This window comes from Pagrus major, chromosome 3 (genome assembly GCF_040436345.1).
Source record: "Pagrus major chromosome 3, Pma_NU_1.0".
Classification (NCBI taxonomy): Eukaryota; Metazoa; Chordata; class Actinopteri; order Spariformes; family Sparidae; genus Pagrus; species Pagrus major.
In genome coordinates, this window is record NC_133217.1 from 19,459,516 (window position 1) to 19,480,123 (window position 20,608).

At 41.1% G+C, this 20,608-nt stretch overlaps 1 protein-coding gene across 1 annotated transcript; it reads left to right on the top strand.

Annotated features, from left to right (window-relative positions):
* The first annotated feature begins 6,235 nt into the window (after positions 1-6,235).
* On the top strand, positions 6,236-14,705 carry nr1d2b (nuclear receptor subfamily 1, group D, member 2b). Its single transcript, XM_073462931.1, has 8 exons — positions 6,236-6,763; positions 9,121-9,351; positions 9,723-9,811; positions 10,241-10,385; positions 10,876-11,558; positions 12,224-12,409; positions 12,520-12,730; positions 13,069-14,705. The coding sequence occupies exons 1-8, from the start codon at positions 6,745-6,747 to the stop codon at positions 13,263-13,265; spliced, it is 1,761 nt and encodes a 586-aa protein (XP_073319032.1). The 5' UTR covers positions 6,236-6,744; the 3' UTR covers positions 13,266-14,705.
* The last annotated feature ends 5,903 nt before the right edge of the window (positions 14,706-20,608 follow it).

The window sequence follows — 20,608 nt, forward strand, 5'->3', positions numbered from 1 at the left end:
TCTGGGGTCAGGTAGATTAAAGTGTATCAGCCTAAAACTCAGAGAAATACGAATATGACAGAAGACTTAAAATGTGAAACTCTGTGACCACCACACAGCTCTGTTTGCTAAACATTCTGTTTTTCAAAAAACAATTTTCGTTAAAAAAGGATAGGTGTCAGATCTGTGATGCAATGGAAATAGTTTCTTAAAATGTAAGGTTATGTGCTTCCACCATGTTTTGGTGCCATTTTAAGAATTTTAAGCATATTTTGATAATCTTGTGAGTCGCAATTATTTTAATCGTGACACGAAATTTTCATAGGCTGGATTGCACCAACAAGGATGAACTCTTAAACCTGATTAAATCATGGTTTAAGTTTAAATTCTGTTGCAGCAAACTTTAAAACTAGCTTAAAATTAAGAAGGATTCAATTCAAACCTCTTGGTGAACCTCCGTGTAATTGTTTCTCTGAATGTAGATTACATTTTATTCTGTTGCACCAAAACTTTAACTCCAATTTAAACTGTGATCTGGTATTAACTTTAAACTTACACTTAGGGAGGTTTAGCCTAACTTTTAACATGACTGTCTTTTTTTTTTTTAAATGAACTGAGTGAAATAATGAAGTTACTGGAATACATTAAGGGACAGACTCAAACCAAATGAGTTTTATGCTGCTGCTGAATTGAAGATACCAGTTCAGTCAGTTATGGAGCTGAACAGAAACACTGGACCATCTGTCAGACAGGGCAGTGAAAGAGATGCAGCTGGATAACTAATTGGGCATTTCCACATGTGCTAGCTTGGCCTTGTTTGACTTGGCACATCAGTCCAGCGCAGCTGGGATTTATATCTCCGTTACAACATGGCTACCTGCTTCAAGGTGTGTCTTTAACTAAACATCACTTTTCTTGAGCAGAAGACATTTAAAAGCAGCGGGCTGGTCCATGGCTGCAAACATTCTTCCTCCCTGCTGTCTTCACGCTAACAAGCTCCATTAGTTTGGTAAATGCAAATTTTATTTCCTATAACTTCTTCACAATTAAAGTCCAATGTCATTTAAAAGCTTTTATTAGCAGAACAATCAGGAAATGTTGGGTTATCACCAGCAGTAATTTATAATGATTCCTGAAACTACCTAACCAGCAAACAATGTGACATTTTATTAAGAAATACAGAGAAGCCTAAAGTTAACGGTCCTGTTAAACTCTGCTTGATTTCAAATCTGGATTCACTCATATTAAACACAGTTTTACTAAACTCTGATTAGAGCCAATCTTAGATTAAATCAAGCCTTGTTGGTACAGCCTGCCTGCATTTGACAAAGTGGTGAACCTGCCACATCCTTGCTTGTGAACCACTGAGCCAGAACAGGGTTTTTTTTGGAGCATTCAACAACTTTCCCAGTCTTATGTTCCCCCTGTCACAACTTGTTTGAAACACATTGTTTGCCATCACATTCACAATATTTTTACAAAAATCTATGAAGTCGATGAGGTAAAACATGAAATATATTGTCTTTGTACTGTTTTCAAATGAGTATGCCTATATGTCAAAAAGGATTTGCAAATGATTGTTGTTTTTAGATTTTACATTACAGTCACAACTTTTTTTAAATCAGGGTTGAAGAATTTCGAACACCTGTCCCAAAGAGAACGCAGAAGGATTTTCCCATTTGACTTTGTGGTACCACAGACAGAAAGGTGTGTTGTTAATACTATTTGTAATTGTAGTGCCTTTATTCATTTTGGTGACCGTCCCACAGGAATATGGGACTCTGGGTCAATGGAGTGTTATAGTATCTTACTTTGTTATGCTACTGAATTAACTCACTGGGTCATGTTGACAACATATTATAGTCCTTTCGCTAAAATAGTCCCTCCCTGACCTACAGAGTGAAAAAGGGTCAAATGAGAACATGGAAGGGTGGAGTGAGAACTACGGTCATCTCTCGCATTACTCCCTCTCCATTGTCTCTCCTCACATTAGTCTGTGGGGTAGCAGTAACCTCTGACCTGCTCTGTAAGACAAAAAAAAGAAAGTGGAGAACAAGATGCTACAGTGTGGGATTGTTTACTCCTAAAAGGATTCATTGTAGTAAGTGAGGAAACATTAGCTGGGATTCAGAGTGCCTTGGGAAATGCCTGTGTGGAGCCTGGGCCGTCTCCTGCCTGCTGTCTGGAGATGGAGAGGACGGAAGCTTCTCCATGTCATGTTAACCCAGTAAGAATGTAGTGTGGGGGTAAACGGCCTGAGAGTCTCGTGACCTTGTGCCTGAGAACTGGATCTACTAGTCTGATGTGTGTCTCATATTCACTCAGTATCCACCGCCAACTATACTGGTCTGTGTAAAGTTATCTCACAAATAACACAAACCATTGAAATATGTATTACTGTGCAATGCTCAGACAGAGAGCTTTAAAGCAGATCATTTGTATCCATTAAATTTTAAAGATATGTATTATTTTGCTCAGTCAGACTATACTGGAGGGTTTAAATGTTGGCTTCTGGTGCTCCATATGATGTTTCAAATAAGAACTGACCGATATGGTCTTTTCAGGGCCGATACCAATACCAACTATCAGTAATCAAGGACACCAATAACCAGTATTTGAAACCAATATACATGTTCAGTAAACAAAAAAATGTGACTGGATAACTTCCTAATTACTTTGCACATTCAGAATATTCAGTCAGTTATAACTTGTGACATATAATCAATCAGATAGGGTTGAGGGAAGGACATTGGGACATCTGGGCCCATTTCAATAAGACTTAAGGTTTGATGCACCCATTAGACTCAGCCACAAACACTACAATGGGAAAGTCTACAGAGCTCAGCATTGATCAGAAAGAGCACATCACTGATTTGAACAAGTCATGAAAGTCACTTGGAGCCATTTCAAAGCAGTTACAGGTCCCAAGATCAACTGTACAAACAACTGTTATAAGTATGAAGTGCATGGCACAGTTGTGTCACTGACACGATCAGGAAGAAAACACAAACTATCACCTGCTGCTGAGAGAAAACTGGTCAGGACGGTCAAGAGTCAACCAAAACCACCAAAAAGCAAGTCTGCAGTGAATTAGAAGCTGCTGGAAGACAGGTGTCAGTGTCTACAGTCAAGCATGTTTTGCATTACCATGGGCTGAGAGGCTGCCATGCAAGAAAGAAGCCCTTCCTCCAGACGCAGCATCTTAAAGCTTGACTGAAGTTTACTGCTGATCACATGGACAAAGAAAAAACCTTCTGGATGAAAACTCTGTGGTCACATGAAACAAAAACTGAGTTGTTTGGCCACAATGAGCAGCAATATGTTTGGAGGAGAGAAGGTGAGGCCTTTAACCCCAAGAACACCAGACCTACTGTCAAGCATGGTTCTGGTAGTATGATGCTGTGGGGCTGTTTTGCTGCCAGTTGATCTGCTGATCTAAAGAAAGTAAATGGAATAATGAAGGAGGATTATCTCCAAATTCTTCAGGAAAACCTCAAATCATCAGCAGAAGATTGGCTCTTGTGTGCAGTTGGGTGTTCCAACAGGACAATGATCCAAACACACATCAGAAGTGGTAAAGGAATGGATCAATCAGGCTAGAGTTGAGGTTTTGGAATGGCTTCACAAAGTCCTGACTTGAACCCCATCAAGAACATGTGGACTGTGCTGAAGAAACAAGTCTGTGCCAGGAAGCCAACAAATTTAGTTGAACTTCATCAATTCTGTCAAGAGGAGAGGTTAAGTATTCAGCCAGAGGACGACCAGACACCTTTGGATGGCTATCAAAGCACCTAATTGAGGTGAAAATTGCAAACTCCATGAATGTTTTTGTGACGTAGTGAAAAGTGAAGTAAGTGTAGATGTATTTGCTCCTAGTTCACATGTAAGAATTCTGACCTTATGTGGCATGCCATTCTACTTTTTCCAGTAGGAGGTTGGACATTTTTGAGTTCCAAGTAAAAAGGTACAACTAGAGACCATCTGCTGATGGGATCACATCAGCCGTGATGCAAAATAGTTATGTATGGGGCAATGGAACACATGACAGAAGTGAGTTCGTTGAAAGAGGTGAACTGTACCATGTTTAATGTTGGGCATCCATTGTATCAGACAAAGGAATATTTCAGAAAAGCACCTATATATACACTGCCCGGCCAAAAAAAAGTCACACTGATATGTTGTTGGACCGCCTTTAGCTTTGATTACGGCACACATTCGTGCCATCACATCTTCAATGACTGATTTTTTTCTGCCTAAACAAATTAAATAGATAAACTGTAAACAATTCCATACTGTTATACTCCTTATTTTCCTCTGAGAACAACTTGTTTATTCAGTTATGGAACAAATTAATATTTATAACTTTGTATTATTACCTCATTAATATTGTAAAAATATTTAAATTGTGACTTCTTCAAAACTCTATGTAACAATCTGTAGCAATTTACATTATTCATCATTTTTTTTATTGACCATATGTGAGCGGACTGTAATATGACGTGAAAAATAAGACCATCCCCGACTCCTGTACCAGTCCAAAGGATGTGTTGAGTGTCTTGTCTCAGTGCCCCTGTCTGCTCCAGAGAAAGAGAGCAGAAGTAGCTAACGTTATACCCTTTTTCCACTGGTCAAATATCCCACTACGATTGGGCTTTTGTGTGCAATGGGAATGTGTAAACTCTGCATTTACACCCAGTTCAACTGACTCTACTGGAGACCTGGGGTTTTTTTCACTTTGATCATAACGTAAGAGCGGGTGAACACGCTAAATTCCACCGCGCAAAGTGATGACGCGTTATCAACATCTGGTGGTGGCGCATAAATAAGGAAAGAACCTGGGATGGGGTCTATATAGGACGTTTTATTACTGGACACAGTGTTGGAGGTGTAGCACTGTTCATTCCTATGAAAGCTGCTCAGTGGTGTTTTGAAGCCAAAAAAGCTCGACTTCCCGGCTGTGAAAATACCTGGATCACTGACCGAGCCGGCTAACTTCCGGTTTAGCGCCCAGCTAACTTGAATGAGGATAAAATAATTTCATCGTGTGGCTCTTCTAGACTTTCCAAATGTTGTTGAACCGGATGGCTCAATTTATGATAGTGAAACGAGTCACTTCGCAGGGATTATGTCGCTCAAAAGATTTATCCACTGTTTTACAGACACTTATGGGTCTGTTGTTGTTTTCTCTTCTGTTACAATTGTTTCCAGCGCATTTGTGACGTGAAACGTGACGTCAGTGATGTACAACGTGACGCTTCAGATAAAAATCACAGACGGGCTGCCATGCCTGCGGGAAGTGGGAATGGCGTCAATAGGTGATTTTTAGCGGGTTGACATGCGTTTAAAAAACCTGTGTAGACTCGCTAATTTTAGTGGAGAAGCGGTATTAGTTTAGAAATACGGTCCGCTAACATAAACTAAAGACCAGCTTTCAGTACAAGACAGAAGTTTCACAGAGCCCCTTTAAGTTTTCTAATGAACTGAGTCAATTAAATATTAACATTTCCAAATTTTTTAAAATGTAGTCTTAGTCAGATTCATGACATCAGTATTTCGCTGGCTTGCTACCATGCAAGGGGTCGCAGTGCTTAAGCGCTGTTGCCTCACAGCAAGAAGGTCGTGGGTTCGAGACCCAGCTGGGGCAGGGCCTTTCTGTGCTGAGTTTGTATGTTCTCCCTGTATCTGCATGGGTTCTCTCTGGGTACTCCTCCTACAATGCAAAGTTAGGTTAATCGGTCACTCTAAATTGCCCGTAAGTGTGAGCATGAATGGTTGTTTGTCCCTATATGTCAGTCCTGTGATGAACTTACGACTTATCCAGGGTTTACCCTGTCGCTCGCCCAGTGACAGCTAGGATCAGCTCCAGCAGGAGCAATCACTAGAGGATGACTTTTATACAGGAAAGGAAGTTGCTTTTGCAATATATGAACGGTATAATGGCATTAAAATACATAAAGCAAATGAGTGGAAACTTTTACCTGTGTGCAGACATACCTGCCAATTAGTTTGTCAGGAGTTTACAAGTTTACCTTTGCCCTCATTTCACATAAAGCTCAAGAACTACTTTGCGTCAGACCAATCCATGTAAAATAAAATAACTACAGGCCAGCTATAGTACGTTGCAACATACTCGTGTTTTTTTTAACACAGGATGTACTCGCCAACTGTTTTGTTCACTTTGATTGGTGAAAGTATGTCAGTGGGTTACATTGACACCAGTGCAGGGCTGCAGGGAGGAGGAGCCGGTGAACTGGGTCACATGGTTGCACTCGCTACTCGAAACAGCCACTGCGAAACCAGTCCTCAAACCACTGGAGTTGCGCCTTCAACGCAGCTTTCTTCTTGTGCTAGCTTTGAATGGAGGCCGGTTTATTTCTAGGTGTAGCTCAATTACACTGAAAACAAACCCAAAAGACGAGTCGTGTCGTTTCTTTCAACCGACAAAAGAAATTCACCGCCGGCTTCGAGGACGGAAAACCTGCCCTTTTTGGCGTAGTTGAATCCGGGTCTGTGAAAACTTACTGCTTCGGTTTGATATGACATTTTTCCTCCCTGTGTAATTAAATCTTCGGTGGTCCGTCTGTCACTGACAACCCACCGTAGTTTTACGGTCTTTATCGGGCTCTGCTGTAAATGTTGTAGCTTACCAGCCAGTTTCTCAGCCGAGATTAATCAGCGACTTTTCAGTTGCTGAACACTAAAATAGAAAAACGGATTCAGCACTGAGGTAGCAGAGGAGGAGGAAAACCCCCAAACTCTCAGAAAATGGAGTCGACCAAAGCTGGTAAGTGAGCTTCAACTCTCATTTCCATGACAGTGGCTGCATCGTTACTTATGTGTTTTAACATTGAGCTATTGATCCAGTGAAATGTGTCGTAAAAGTAGCACGACTAGCATAACGAATGGACGCTCTCGTCTTTTATTTCAAACCGTCGAAAGCAGTTTAAATGTTGCAGGTTAAATGTCCACTGGTGTGTTCAGGTTTAACTGGGTTAGGAGTACCAGTGGGCTGTTGTTGTTACCCAAGTAGCTGGCCTCAGCAGCACTGCAGTCGTCTCCTCTCACATGGACCCATCAGCCTAGCCATGTGCACCTGTGTTTACGCTCCCCGTGCGTCGCCGCTCATTGGCCGAGCGGCGCCGTGACGTAGACATTGCATAATTCCTCCCATCGAGCTGGTGTGGCGTCTCGCCGCGGATACACGTGAGGCACCTCACAGCAGAGCGCGGTGACCCAGTTTTCCCGGGAAGGAACTCGCTTTGCTCCACGTGGGGGCGTGTTGAAGAACGCCTGAAGCTATGGTGCATTCATGGCCCGTGGGACACGACACACAATAGTCTTTGTATGTTACACAGCGTCACTCAGAGCGTTTGGGGTTGAAAAATATTTCTATAAATGACATCCATCTGAACCGTGGTTATAATGTTGAAATGACTGATTCAATGAACTCAGGACGGTAATAGAAACGGTTAGTGTAGAGTGTCACATTTCCCTTGGTTCAGCCCCAATAGGTTTCCAATCAATTGTGACAGTTCTCAATGAATGCAGCACATTTTTATGTATTCGTTTTCCAGCTTTTTCAAGTTAAATAGAATAAATCAAACAAAGACAACAAATTTGACGACTTGACTCAATATTTAACTTGGCAATACAGTTCAATGTAATTATATACTAAGCAGGATTAGTAATTGTTAAATTTGTAGCAGTATGTCTTGTTAATATCAAATGATTCATGATATTTTGACAAAGATTTTATTCTGAAAAATATGTTTGGAAGTTCTGTTTTGACAGTTTTGTCTGGCTTTTTCACATGCTCCATGTTATCTAACACATATGATGGGTATGTTCATTGGGACTTCTATGATGCAATGACACTCACATCTTGAAATGATATACGTAATTTTTTTCCCCCGAGGAGGTGGGCTTTCAATTGGGTCAGAGCTGATGACTAAAGACAGCGTTTTAAAGTTGTCTGTCCGTTTTTCTCTGGAAATGATGTTGTACAGTAAAACTATGTTTCCCAGTCCACATTCATGTCAGTAGTGTCATGTATTACTGGTCAATATTTGTCTGAAAATCATCAAACTAAAATGTAGGATGTCGTGTCCATTGATTTAAGATGAAATATATTAGCTATATCTGTACGTTTTGGGTGAAATAAAATCGATCCATTCAGAATGTGATTTGCCACTCGATCCATTTGATAAGCAGCCTGTATATGTGAATGGCTGCAGGGAGGGGCCAGACTACCTACTACACACACCCATGTGAAGCTGACATTATGTAATGGCTGTTACCTAATCACTGAGAATAGCAGGGGGAAGAAATCAGGTCAGCCTATGTTGAGGGGAAAAACTGGCTCAGCAGCAGCAGCAGCGACCTGTCTGCTCGGCTCCGACTGGCTGAGGAAGCTGTTGTCGTGTTATGATCTGCCCTCTTTATGTTGAGCTCGTACGTCCCACAGCAAAAGCATCTGGAGCTGGTGAGAGAGAGTTGAATTTCATTTGAGAGCAAGGAAGCAGCAGGGAGTCAGTCATAGCCTCCATGACAGAACAGACAAAGGATAAAGCGCCACCTACAGAAACTTGAATATTAAAGGATTGAATTAAAGTATTAAGAATGGACACAGTATTTGATAGACGTTGCTGATTAAAAAAGTAAAATTAAAGGATGAAGCTGGTCTTTTTGTATGTTTTTCTTATTTATGTAATGTTAACAGGAGGAAATAATGCATTTCTTTCTGGATTCATACACATTTGTTTATTGAGTATTTTGTGGCAGCAGGATCCTGTATGTGGGATTAAATGAAAATAAATCACAGCGTGTGTGTTAATGGTAATAAAGGAACTTGTCACACAGTGGGACATTGTGGCTATAAGATATATCAGGCGTTGGTACTCGCACAATAACTGTTAGTACGATCCATTCATTGTTGGTTTGGGTCTTTTAATGGGATTTGTTGACAGGAAGTAAAATATATAAAAAAACACCTTATCTATTAAAGATAAAAATGAAAGCTGTATTTAAAAAACTAAATCTAAATACACTTGACATGAATCTTTTACAGCACAAATCTCTGCACAGCGTTGTTGCTGCAGTCCGTGTCGTCATGACCCATTTCTCTCTGCCTTTGTCCACCAGGAGGTGTAATAGCCTACATCAGCTCCTCAAGTTCCAGCTCTAGCCCTGAGTCGTGCCACAGCGACTCCTCCAATGGCAGCTATCAGTCGTCATCCCCGCCTCGCGGATCCTCGCCCAGCTGCCACCAGCAGGGTCAGCCGGCTGACCCCGCCCTCCCCACCGCCAGCCAAAACCTTCCAGGGACTCAGAAAAGTGGACGTTCCTCCTCCACTGCAAAATGTGGCATCACTAGTAAGTCGGACAATCAATTATGTGTTAGAAAGGTAGCTGCTTTCTGCTCATTTCAATGAATGTAGAAACGGAGGAAACAGTCTCTATTCAACACTGCTTTAGCTGATGAGATGATTATTTTAAGTCATCATCGTCGTTCCTTTCTAGCCACTGCAAGTTGATGTAAACCTTTTACTGAAGTGAATTGCTAAAACCACCAAATTCACAGAAAAAACACTGATATGACAGGAAATCCCTCTAAATACTTAAGTTACATTTAGGGAAATGCTTGGTAGTAATGAAAAACAACAGTGTGTAGGTGAGGCATTAAAATATGCAAAATCACTGTTGTGTTCAGACACATTTTAAGAATATGTTTTTGTATCCATCAGAAATCAACGGCCTGGTGCTACTTTGCAAGGTGTGTGGCGACGTTGCCTCTGGGTTCCACTATGGCGTCCATGCCTGCGAGGGCTGCAAGGTGAGGAAGGCACACAAACACACACATGCGCACAACACCGAATGAGAATCACAGTGGTGGGTGTAGCAATGACTTTGGGCTGCAGTTGAAGTGGGTCACTGCCAGCGCAGCCATCTGTACAGCTCCATCCAGAGACGGAGGGAAACTAGTTCAGTCTCCCCATATTTAAATCAGCTATCCCTGATCATTGCTGTGTGGCCTAGTTAACTGTGGGGAGCCAACACACCACAGCACGCCTTAGAGTGGAAACACACACCAAACACACACGCACGTTTTAGACTGATATGCTGATGATCTCATATTATACAGTTTTACTGCAACTAAAGATAGCAACAATTGTAAATAATGTATTTTATTTATTGAACATAAAAAGGCTAAAATGAAATGGTGATTATTAGAATTAAAATAAACCCTATGTCGGTCTAACAGGGCTTCTTCAGGCGGAGCATCCAGCAGAACATCCAGTATAAGAAGTGCCTTAAGAACGAGAGTTGCCCCATCATGAGGATCAACAGGAACCGCTGCCAGCAGTGCCGCTTCAAGAAATGCCTGATGGTGGGCATGTCACGAGACTGTGAGTAAACATAGTATTCACTGTCAGCCTCAGTAGAGCAGCACTCATTGATTCAGTCTATCAAGAGCAGGGATTACTCAGATGTGTGTGTGTTATGTCAATTAACAGAGACACATTGTACCGTTGATGTCACTGTTGATGTCTTCATCACTAAAAGGCCACTTTCATTCAGGGAAAATGTATATTTCTGCTAACAGATAGCATTACATGTGCTGCAGACATTTAGAAGTATGGGTAACTTCTTAACAATGTAATTAGCACATAGAAATATATTTGAAGTAAACCACTACAGATGTTTTGCAAATTGTTTATTATTACTAAACACTCACACCAACATTGTAAGTGTTCAAAATTAAATAAGCAAATAAGAAATTTGTATCTTAGGAGTAAAAACTGAACACACAACTGACATTACTGTCTAACTTATAAGTCAGCACTTAAAAAAAAAAAAGGTGAATCATTCTTAAATGATTGTCTCCTCCCTGTTCAGCTGTGCGTTTTGGCCGCATTCCCAAGCGGGAGAAACAGCGCATGCTGCTGGAGATGCAGAGTGCCATGAACAACATGATGAACAACAACCAGCTGCACAGCAGCCAGACGCTACCTATCGGCAAACCGCTGCCAGCCATTGCCACAGAACCTACCTCTGAGGACACTGGCCCCGCCCCCTCCTGCTCACCATCCAGCCAATCGGACTCCAGCTCTGACCCTGAACCAACCGTTGCCATGGACACCAGCTCCAGCTCGGCCTCGCCCAGTGCGTCAGACAGCGGGGAGGAGGAGGTGATCGGCTCAGTGACCAGGGCCCACCAGGAGACATTCATGTACAACCAGGAGCAGAGCAGCCTGACAGCTGAGGCCCCGCCCACCACAGGGTCCCTGAGCAGTGGCTCTGCCCAAAACGCCAAAACCCACAGGATGGAGGAGGGGCAGGATGCCTGGAACCACCACAACAACCTGGTTACCATGGCAGTACAGGACCCCCCCACCAGCCTGGGGCCCCAGGGTCAGGAGGACAACACAGCCAACCACTGCCCCTTCAGACTGTCCAGGAGTGCTGCTACCAGCCACTGTCCAGCCTACAACCATGGAGCTGTCAGAGCTCCACCCACAGAGGGCCACAACGGAGCCTACAGTGGGCCCCTGTGGAGAGGAGGCAACAGAATGCATCTGGTAAGATAGTCAAAAGTCACAACACAAAGTCAATTTAACATATTTAATTAAAGAACTCAGGCGGATTAAAATACCATTTAGATGTTAATGAGAAGAGAAAAACTTAATTAATTAAAATAAATAATTAGATACAATAACATAAAAGAATAGTAGATAAGGGAAAATATAAATAAAAGTTGTAAAGCAATGTCAGAGCTGAAATAAGCCAAGACATGAACACAGAATTTCAGCATCAAATGACACTTTTGACCACTTGGGGCAGTAAAACAAACACAGGCAACACAATCTCTTCCTTTATATAACTGACGTGGCAAAAGCTTTAGCAAACAGTTTCTTGTATACACATCCCGAAGATAAAGTATTAGTACAGAGTATTAGTATTGGTAATTCAAAACTCTAGAGAAAGAAATCTAGTTTTTCAGCTGCTTAATGCTGTTCACCAGCTAGTCACCAACTGTATCTGTCTGCTGTATGGTGCTGGGCAGGCAGTATCAGTGGGTTTGTCAGAGCCTTTTCACTGGACAAAAGCTACCCACAGTCACAGGGGAGTTGCTGGGACAGAAAACAAAAACAATGATATGAAACAGAATAAAAGGCTCTCCAAAGCTGCGGGGAATTCAGCTAGTAGCTGATCAATATCTGTGGCCCCTCTGTGTTGCCCTCAGGTTTGTCCGATGAACACGTCTGCTCATGTGGACCCTCATAAGTCTGGCCATGAGGTGTGGGAGGAGTTCTCTCAAAGCTTCACCCCTGCTGTCAGGGAGGTGGTGGAGTTTGCCAAGAAGATCCCAGGCTTCAGAGACCTGTCCCAGCCCGACCAGGTCAGCCTGCTGAAGGCTGGAACCTTCGAGGTACATTTTGTTTTCCTAAACAACTTGCCATGGATCTTTGTCAGTTTCATATAAAGCTGGTGTTATAATAGCTGGCGTCAGACTGACAGAGTGGCGTTTGTGTCCTGCAGGTGTTGGTGGTTCGCTTCGCCTCTCTGTTTGATGTAAGAGACCGCACCATCACCTTTCTGGGTGGGAAGAAATACAGCGTGGACACTCTGAGAGCCATGGGGGCTGGGGACCTCCTCAACTCCATGTTTGACTTCAGCGAGAAGCTCACCAACCTGGGCCTCAGTGAGGAGGAGATGAGTCTCTTCACTGCTGTGGTTCTGGTCTCTGCAGGTGGGTTTGTTTACTGTGTGGTTTCTCTGGCTCATTCTTTTCTGATTTGGTCAAAGCAATACAAGTACAATACAATCATTGATTAAATGTAACTAAATACATTGACTCCAGTATTGTACTTAAGTACAATTTTTAATGTACTTCATTTTCTGCTACTTTAAACTTCAACTCCACTTCATTTTGGAGGAAAAAGTACTTTTTACTCATTACTTCCTTCTTCCAGTCTTGATGCTAAGCTAAGCTAATTGGCTGTTGCTGTGGATTCACATTTAACAGATAGAATGATACTGATCTTTTTATGTTACTCTGAATAATCATTCTTCCATCCATTCTTCCAGATCGTTCAGGCATCGAGAACGTGAACTCTGTTGAGGCCCTTCAGGAGACGCTTATCCGTGCCCTGCGAAGCCTCATCACCAAGAATCACCCCAACGAGTCGGCCATCTTCACCAAGCTGCTGCTCAAACTGCCCGACCTGCGCTCGCTCAATAACATGCACTCCGAGCAGCTGCTGGCCTTTAAGGTCCATTCCTGAAGTTTCCTCTTGTACTTGACACCCCGACACAAACTATGCTGGCCTGTGACGGGGCCTGGAGGCGGCATGGACCATCAGCTCTGCCTCACCAACCACACCTGCACCTCTATGCTTCTCCCGAGAGGCTTTGGGTTTTGTTCCTTCAGTCTTTCAATAGAACTAAAGCCCAAACGTGACATTTAAAGGGGGAAGAAGACCATAAAATGTTCTTGTACTGTACTGTAGGGCGTGACTGCCTGTGTGATGGTAATGCATACATACAGACACACTTGATTAATGTATATGTTTTTTGTGTTTGTGTGTAGCATACTGTATGTTTGCAACTGTACAAATGTTAGAAGCACTTTTCTGTATAGTGTAGACTGGTATTTTTGCATTCATAGTGCAATATGTGACTGCTTTTTGATTTGAGCTATATAGTGAGGAGTCGACGAACTTGTGTATATTTTTCAATGGCACACGTAAATTTGAATAGGTGCTGTTCTCATGTGATAAGGGTGGAGTTGTAAACGTAAAAACCCCTGGACACTGAATGACTGATGAGGTAGAAATCTCTTTAAAAAGCAGATGACAATGAGAAGAATGTGTACTTGAAGCTACTTTCCAGTTTGGTCACCACAGAATGTTTAATTTGAACACACCAGGGAAGCAAAAGAAGACCACATCTTATTTAGGGTTTTAATGCAGTCGTTTACGTGCTATGCTGTGTTTCTGTCAGTAGCGGGTTATTCTTTCTAAATTATTTGGGCATTGTGACAAATCAAATGTATCAGTGTCATTCTGTGGTTTGCTTTTTGGACATGGATCAATGGAGAAGCACTGAAATCAAATTCAAGACCTGTTCAAACATCGTGCAGATATATTTTCCCATTTCTTATATTTTTTCTCCTGAAAGAAAGAAAAAAACGTGTTTCTGAGATTCCTGTGTCTGCTGTCCTGTGTCTGAGTTTTCTTCCTGCTCAGCAGTCCATTCAGACACTCATTGCTGTCAGCCACCTTACAGCAGAGAAAGCATCTCGCAGTCACCAGCAACTCCCACTTTGCTTGAAAGTACTTCATTTTTATGTTCTACACAGTATACAGGCTTTAGAGTGTAGTTAAAACTGAATAAGCAGGACTATTCCATGTAAAATATGATTGTAATATCACTGAAGTGATTGTAATTTAAAGAAATTAGCTGAGTCGAGGTGACGGCTGATTTGCTGGTGTTGAGATATTTTTGCGATGCCATCTTTTCGTTCCCCGTCGGTGAATTCAGAATGTCTGGCCTTTGAATATCCAGAGCTTCTGTCATTGTGTTAACAGTGCTGACATGTGGTTCTGTTCTCCTCTGTGAAAGGATGCAGTATGCATAGATTTCTATATAAAGACATACATACTATCATACATACATGACTGTATAGATGAATATATCTATATAAATAAATTTTATAAATGCAATTCATGGTGTGAAGTGGTTATTGAATTTGTCTGGTTACTTTGTGAAGCAGAATGAATCATCATTTTTATATTGATTTTGGTCTGAAGACAAACTTGCCAACAAACTGTTCTCAACCACAGAACTTCATCTTAACATTTTCACATTTTTATTATTTGTTCAATTATAATTATTTGATATTCATCTGTATTAAAACATATATAATTAAAGCTCCTACAAGTAGATTTCACATTTTGTTGACCAAACGATGGTGTAACACTGTGCTGTAACACCAGACTACAGAGCAGCTCACTCCTTCAGGCTGTGAGACTCCTCAATTCATCTGCAACACCACGGCATAAAAAAATACATTAAAAAAATTGCTTAAACTTGATGACATGGATAGACCTGGATAAGTGGGAATCCACCCCAGCAACAGTTTTCTCACTGATGGTTTTGTTTGCCTATGTAGGTCATATAGAGGCATCAGTATTAATTTAAGACTGTTTCATAACCAGTTAAAAAAACTCCTTGTAGAAAATCTGGGTGGTCTACTACACTTTGAAGTTTAATTTTAAAGCAGTCTGTGTTGACTGTCTTCTTTATAAACAAGCTTTCTGTCTATTGAGTTTGGCTCCAGACAGCCGAGAGCTGTGAACCCAAAGCTGTAATCACAATACAGAAGCAACCTGCACTAAAATGACGTCTGTATACAAAACTCTTCACAGTCAGTGAAACAGAAGTCTACGTGGACCAAACCTTGAATCATTTTTCAGTGCTTTCAAACTAAATGCATCCAGTGACCACATCTTCCAAAATCCATGCACTCCTTTCTCATTCATTCTCTAACATCTGCAGAACACAATACTGTTTTCAAAACACAACAGTATGAAGGCAAATTTGGCCAATTCTGAAATGCCAAAAAATCTTTGCACATGTTGATAATGATGAATAATTATTGTAATCATGGAATTTCAGGATTTTTGTTTGTTTGTTTGTTTTGTTTCAACATTGAATTTTTCACAGGCCTACTGCACAATACTAATACTGCAGCACATCTGTCACTGAAGTAATATTTGTTTCTACTGTACATTCTATGAATTAAAGATGACTCACATGTGTATATTTGGTCAAAAATGACTGGACTGAAAAAACATTGGATTTCATATTGTCTGTTGTATGTAGGTTGAACAGAAACATGTAAATTACTGTAATGCAGTTTGTGTAATGCCAACTGTTACAGAAGTATTTGAAAGTTGTTGCACTATGGTTGACTATGATCCTCTTGGATAGAAATCATTCTAGATATTTAGTTTAGTCATGTTTGGATAGCGTTGTATGTGGTTGGTCTTTACTGTAATGACACAAAATTTGGTTTTGAACAGAAAATTAATATGTGATGTAGGAGTGTTGCTGTGTAAAGAGTGTAGAAAAAGTATCTTTAGTTGAACCCTTGTTAGCAGTAGAAATAACTGTATGATTCCTTCAAACTTCAATGATACAAGTTAATTATTTCTCTCTCTCTCTCTCTCTCTCTCTCTCTCTCTCTCTCTCTCTCTCTCTGTGTGTGTATGAGACAAAAGAACAGCTGCAAAAACAGAAAACCCTTAAAGAAATATACAGTACCAGTCAAAAGTCTGGACACACCTTCTCATTCAATGGTTTTTCTTCATTTGTATTATTTTCTTCATTGTAGATCAATACTGACATCCAAACTATGAAGGAACACATATGGAATTATGCAGCGTTAAACAAACCAGAATATGTTTTATATTTTATATTCTTCAGAGTAGCCACCTTTTGCTTTGATGACAGCTTTGCTCACTCTTGGCATTCTCTCAATCAGATTCATGAGGTAGTCACCTGGAATGGTTTTCCAACAGTCTTGAAGGAGTTCCCAGAGGTGCTGAGCGCTTGTTGTCTGCTTTGCCTTCACTCTGTGGTCCAACTCATCCCAAACCATCTCAATTGGGTTTAGGTTGGGTGATTGTGGAGGTCAGGTCATCTGACGCAGCACTCCATCACTCTCCTTCTTGGTCAGAAAGCCAGGTGTGGAGGTGTGTTTGAGTTCATTGTCCTGTTGAAAAACAAATGATGGTCCCACTAAGCACAAACCAGATGGGATGGCATGTCGCTGCAGAATGCTGTGGTAGCCATGCTGGTTAAGTGTGCCTTGAATTTTGAATAAATCACCAAGAGTGACCATCAGCAAAGCACCTGACACCATCACACCTCCTCCTCCACGCTTCACGGTGGGAACCACACATGTAGAAACCATCCGCTCACCTTTTCTGCGTCTCACGAAGACAAGGTGGATGGAACCAAAAATCTCAAATTTGGACTCATCAGACCAAAGTACAGATTTTTACTGGTCTAATGTCCATTCCTTGTGTTTCTTGGCCCAAACACTTCTCTTCTTCTTGTTGTTCTTCCTCCTCAGTAGTGGCTTCTTTGCAGCAATTCCACCATGAAGGCCTGATTCACACAGTCTCCTCTGAACAGCTGCTGTTGAGATGTGTCTGCTATTTGAACTCTGTGAAGCATTTATGTGGGCTCTAATTTGAGGTGCTGTTAATTTGCGGTTTCTGAGGCTGGTAGCTCTAATGAAGTTATCCTCTGCAGCAGAGGTAACTCTTGGTCTTCCTTTCCTGGGGCGGTCCTCATCAGAGCCACTTTCATCATGTGTTTGATGGGTTTCATGACTGCACTTGAGGATATATTCAAAGTTCTTGATATTTTCCAGATTGACTGGCCTTCATGTCTTAAAGTAATGATGGACTGTTGTTTCTCTTCACTTAGCTGAGTGGTTCTTGCCATAATATGTATTAGAACAGCAGTCGAATAGGGCTATTGACTGTATTGAACTGTGTACCAACCCTAGCTCTGCACAACACAACTGATGGTCTCAAACACATTAAGAAGGCAAGAAATTCCACAAATGAACTCTTGACAAGGCACACCTCACCTGGTAATTGAAAACCATTCCAGGTGACTACCTCATGAATCTGATTGAGAGAATGCCAAGAGTGAGCAAAGCTGTCATCAAAGCAAAAGGTGGCTACTCTGAAGAATATAAAATATAAAACATATTCTGGTTTGTTTAACACCTTTTGTTTACTACATAATTACTACATAATGTGTTCTTTCACAGTTTGGATGTCTTCAGTATTGATCTACAATGTAGAACAAATAATAAAAATAAAGAAAAACCATTGAATGAGATCATGCGTCCAAACTTTTGACTGGTACTGTATATCAATGGGGAAGAAGAAATGAAAGAAAAGGAAAAAAAACGAGATCAAGAGAGGCTGAGAAAGTACAGCGATGAAGCAACTCTCAAAGATTGCAACTCAGGTCAGAAATAATATGAAGAAGAGGAGGAAGAAGAAAGACCTTCAAACAGATTATGAGGAGCTGCAAGTGGCTCGTATAATCAGAGAGGTGAAGTTCTCCACTGAGCTCCAGAGGGAGAAGGACGAAAACAAGACAAACGGGATAGGATCAATGTGTCACACAATGAGATCAGCCTCAGGTATGAAACTGATGACATTAATGAACAGCTTGAGGGCTGAGCAGGACGTCCTCCGTCACAGGATGACTGAGGAAATCAATAATCTGCAGCAAAACATCAGGAGCTGAAAACTCAGCTTACTGTTCAGATCTCTCTCAACCCTGAGCTCTCCACAGAGCTGAAGGCTGAGAGAGAAGACTCAGATAGGGAGAAAAGTGAGGACGAGTCGCTCCCTAGTGTACCCTCCATCACTCCCCTGAAAGAAGCTGAAGTCCCTGAAGAGAAGCTGCACAAGCAGCAGGAGTCCGTTCCTACTGCACTGGAAACCAAAGAAGTGGAAGAAGTAGGCCGGCTTCAAATCAGAAAAACTCAAGGTTATTGTCACATATGCCGTCATACATCACAATATAGATGAAAATTCTTTGGACCTCTTTCACAGCAGACATTTTGGTTTGTCATACCATGACAAGCCAAAATGTCTGCTGTGATGAAGGTTCTATTAAATGACACGATTGATGTAAAAAATGTATACAAATATTGATGTCATGTGAGGGCGGGCATGGTGGGGCAGTGTCTCACTGTCACCTCCCCCAGTAGCACACATAAATCTTGCACACATTGGCATGGTGTGGGGAGTTAATTAGGAAGACGAGATGTCGACCCCTCAAGCGGTATTTTATTTACTGCACATTGTCAACATGGCCTGTGAAATATCCGGACCAACAGGGACATAAAATTCATTTGATAATTAAAACTAATTGGCAAAAAAACCCTGTAAGAGGAATGCTAGCTCTGTGATCATGTCAAACACGCTCAGAAGGAGAAGGCTAATACGTTGATGCAAAGTTAAGTTTATCATGTTAAATGGCTTAATTTAGTGAGTTTGAATGGTAACATTAGCTAAATATTACAGCTGAGGCTGATGTGAATGTCTTTACCTTTGATATCATTTATTTACAACTGGTCACTTAGAAACAGGTTTGAACTAAAGACCATCTTCTGACGGGATCACACCAGCCACGATGCTGTCAACATGTTCACGTTCTGACATAAGAGTAAGCCCACTGAGTAGTCACCTCTACATTAGTACATGAGACCACACACATCTTTGAACGCTGCCTTCATTTTGCACTTAACTAAACACCTGTAAAGTTTCATGAATGGATCTTGCATGGATGTGACGCCAGCACACCGACAAAATCTGTTGACAGACAGACAGACAGACAGCTGCACTAGACTGGATAGGAATGATTGGAACTAGATTACAATGATCTGCAACTTAAAAAAAAAAGAAAAAAATATGAGCCAGGGGCGTAAAGTGGGGGGCCTGTGGCCCCTTTTCTACTCCCTACCTCCTTACTTCTTGCCACCTTGCTTGGACCAAAACCATCTTTGAACAATCTCAACAACACACGTGTAAAGTTCTGTGACGATGTCTTGTACAGTTGTTTTACAGTGTTTCTGATAAACCGTGTTGGTGTTGTTACAAGAATATGAAATTACAGTAGGCCTGGGTGATACGGCTGATTATAGGGAAGTTTCCTATCAATCGATAAAGATAATTATTAATACATTTTAATGACCTGTACTATTTTTATCACTAAAGACTTGGAGAAGTAAGGTTGATGTTTTTTATTCACAATTTAATTTCCGTCAGCACACATTTTCTCTGATTTGTCTGTCCTTTAACAACATTTTTAAAATTATTGAACAGATTTCAATTTAATTTGGTGGAATCTAGGCCAATGGCAAAGTGACAAAGGACTGGTTATTGGCGTGTGTATGGAATGCAATAGCGTCATTGTTTCCATTGCCCCACTCCATACCACACAATAATTATATGTACTATGTACTACAGTAATCATATACATATTCTGTTTCTGCCGTTAGTATATAAGAAATCAACAAACCATTTTAAACTTACTGGAAATGATGCAACAAGTTCACAGTCAACCCAGCTGTGACTAAAAAGCCACTGGTCATCGAGGGAGAAAGCAAAATGTCAGTCTAATACTTTAATACTAATACTATTTATTAATACTAATACTACTGAGAAACAAAGCACATATACTGTAATGTGTACTTGGTACGTAGTATAGAATAGTATAAGTATGTAATCCTGGACTCTGTTTTAATATGAGCAGAACTCCTGGTGGTCATGAGTCTCAGCACACAGTGACAGGACTGTGCAGCCTTGGCCGAGGCTGACATGGTTTGGATATATGATTGACGACAATCCTAATAATGATGATTAATGGTTGATATTTAATATTATGTCATTCACAATTAATGTGCCCCGCCCAAATGGGCTAACAAGACACCATTATTAGAAGAAGAAAAAGGTCTTCACTTCCTGCTACATCACTCTGATTCACTGATTTAAAAAAAAAAAAAAAAAATTTAAAGGGAAAAACT

Excerpts from the sequence above, each read along its gene's own strand:
- nr1d2b (XM_073462931.1), top strand. Across the intron at positions 9,812-10,240 it reads ATGCCTGCGAGGGCTGCAAG|GGCTTCTTCAGGCGGAGCAT; the intron begins GTGAGGAAGGCA and ends TCGGTCTAACAG. Across the intron at positions 12,731-13,068 it reads TGTGGTTCTGGTCTCTGCAG|ATCGTTCAGGCATCGAGAAC; the intron begins GTGGGTTTGTTT and ends CCATTCTTCCAG.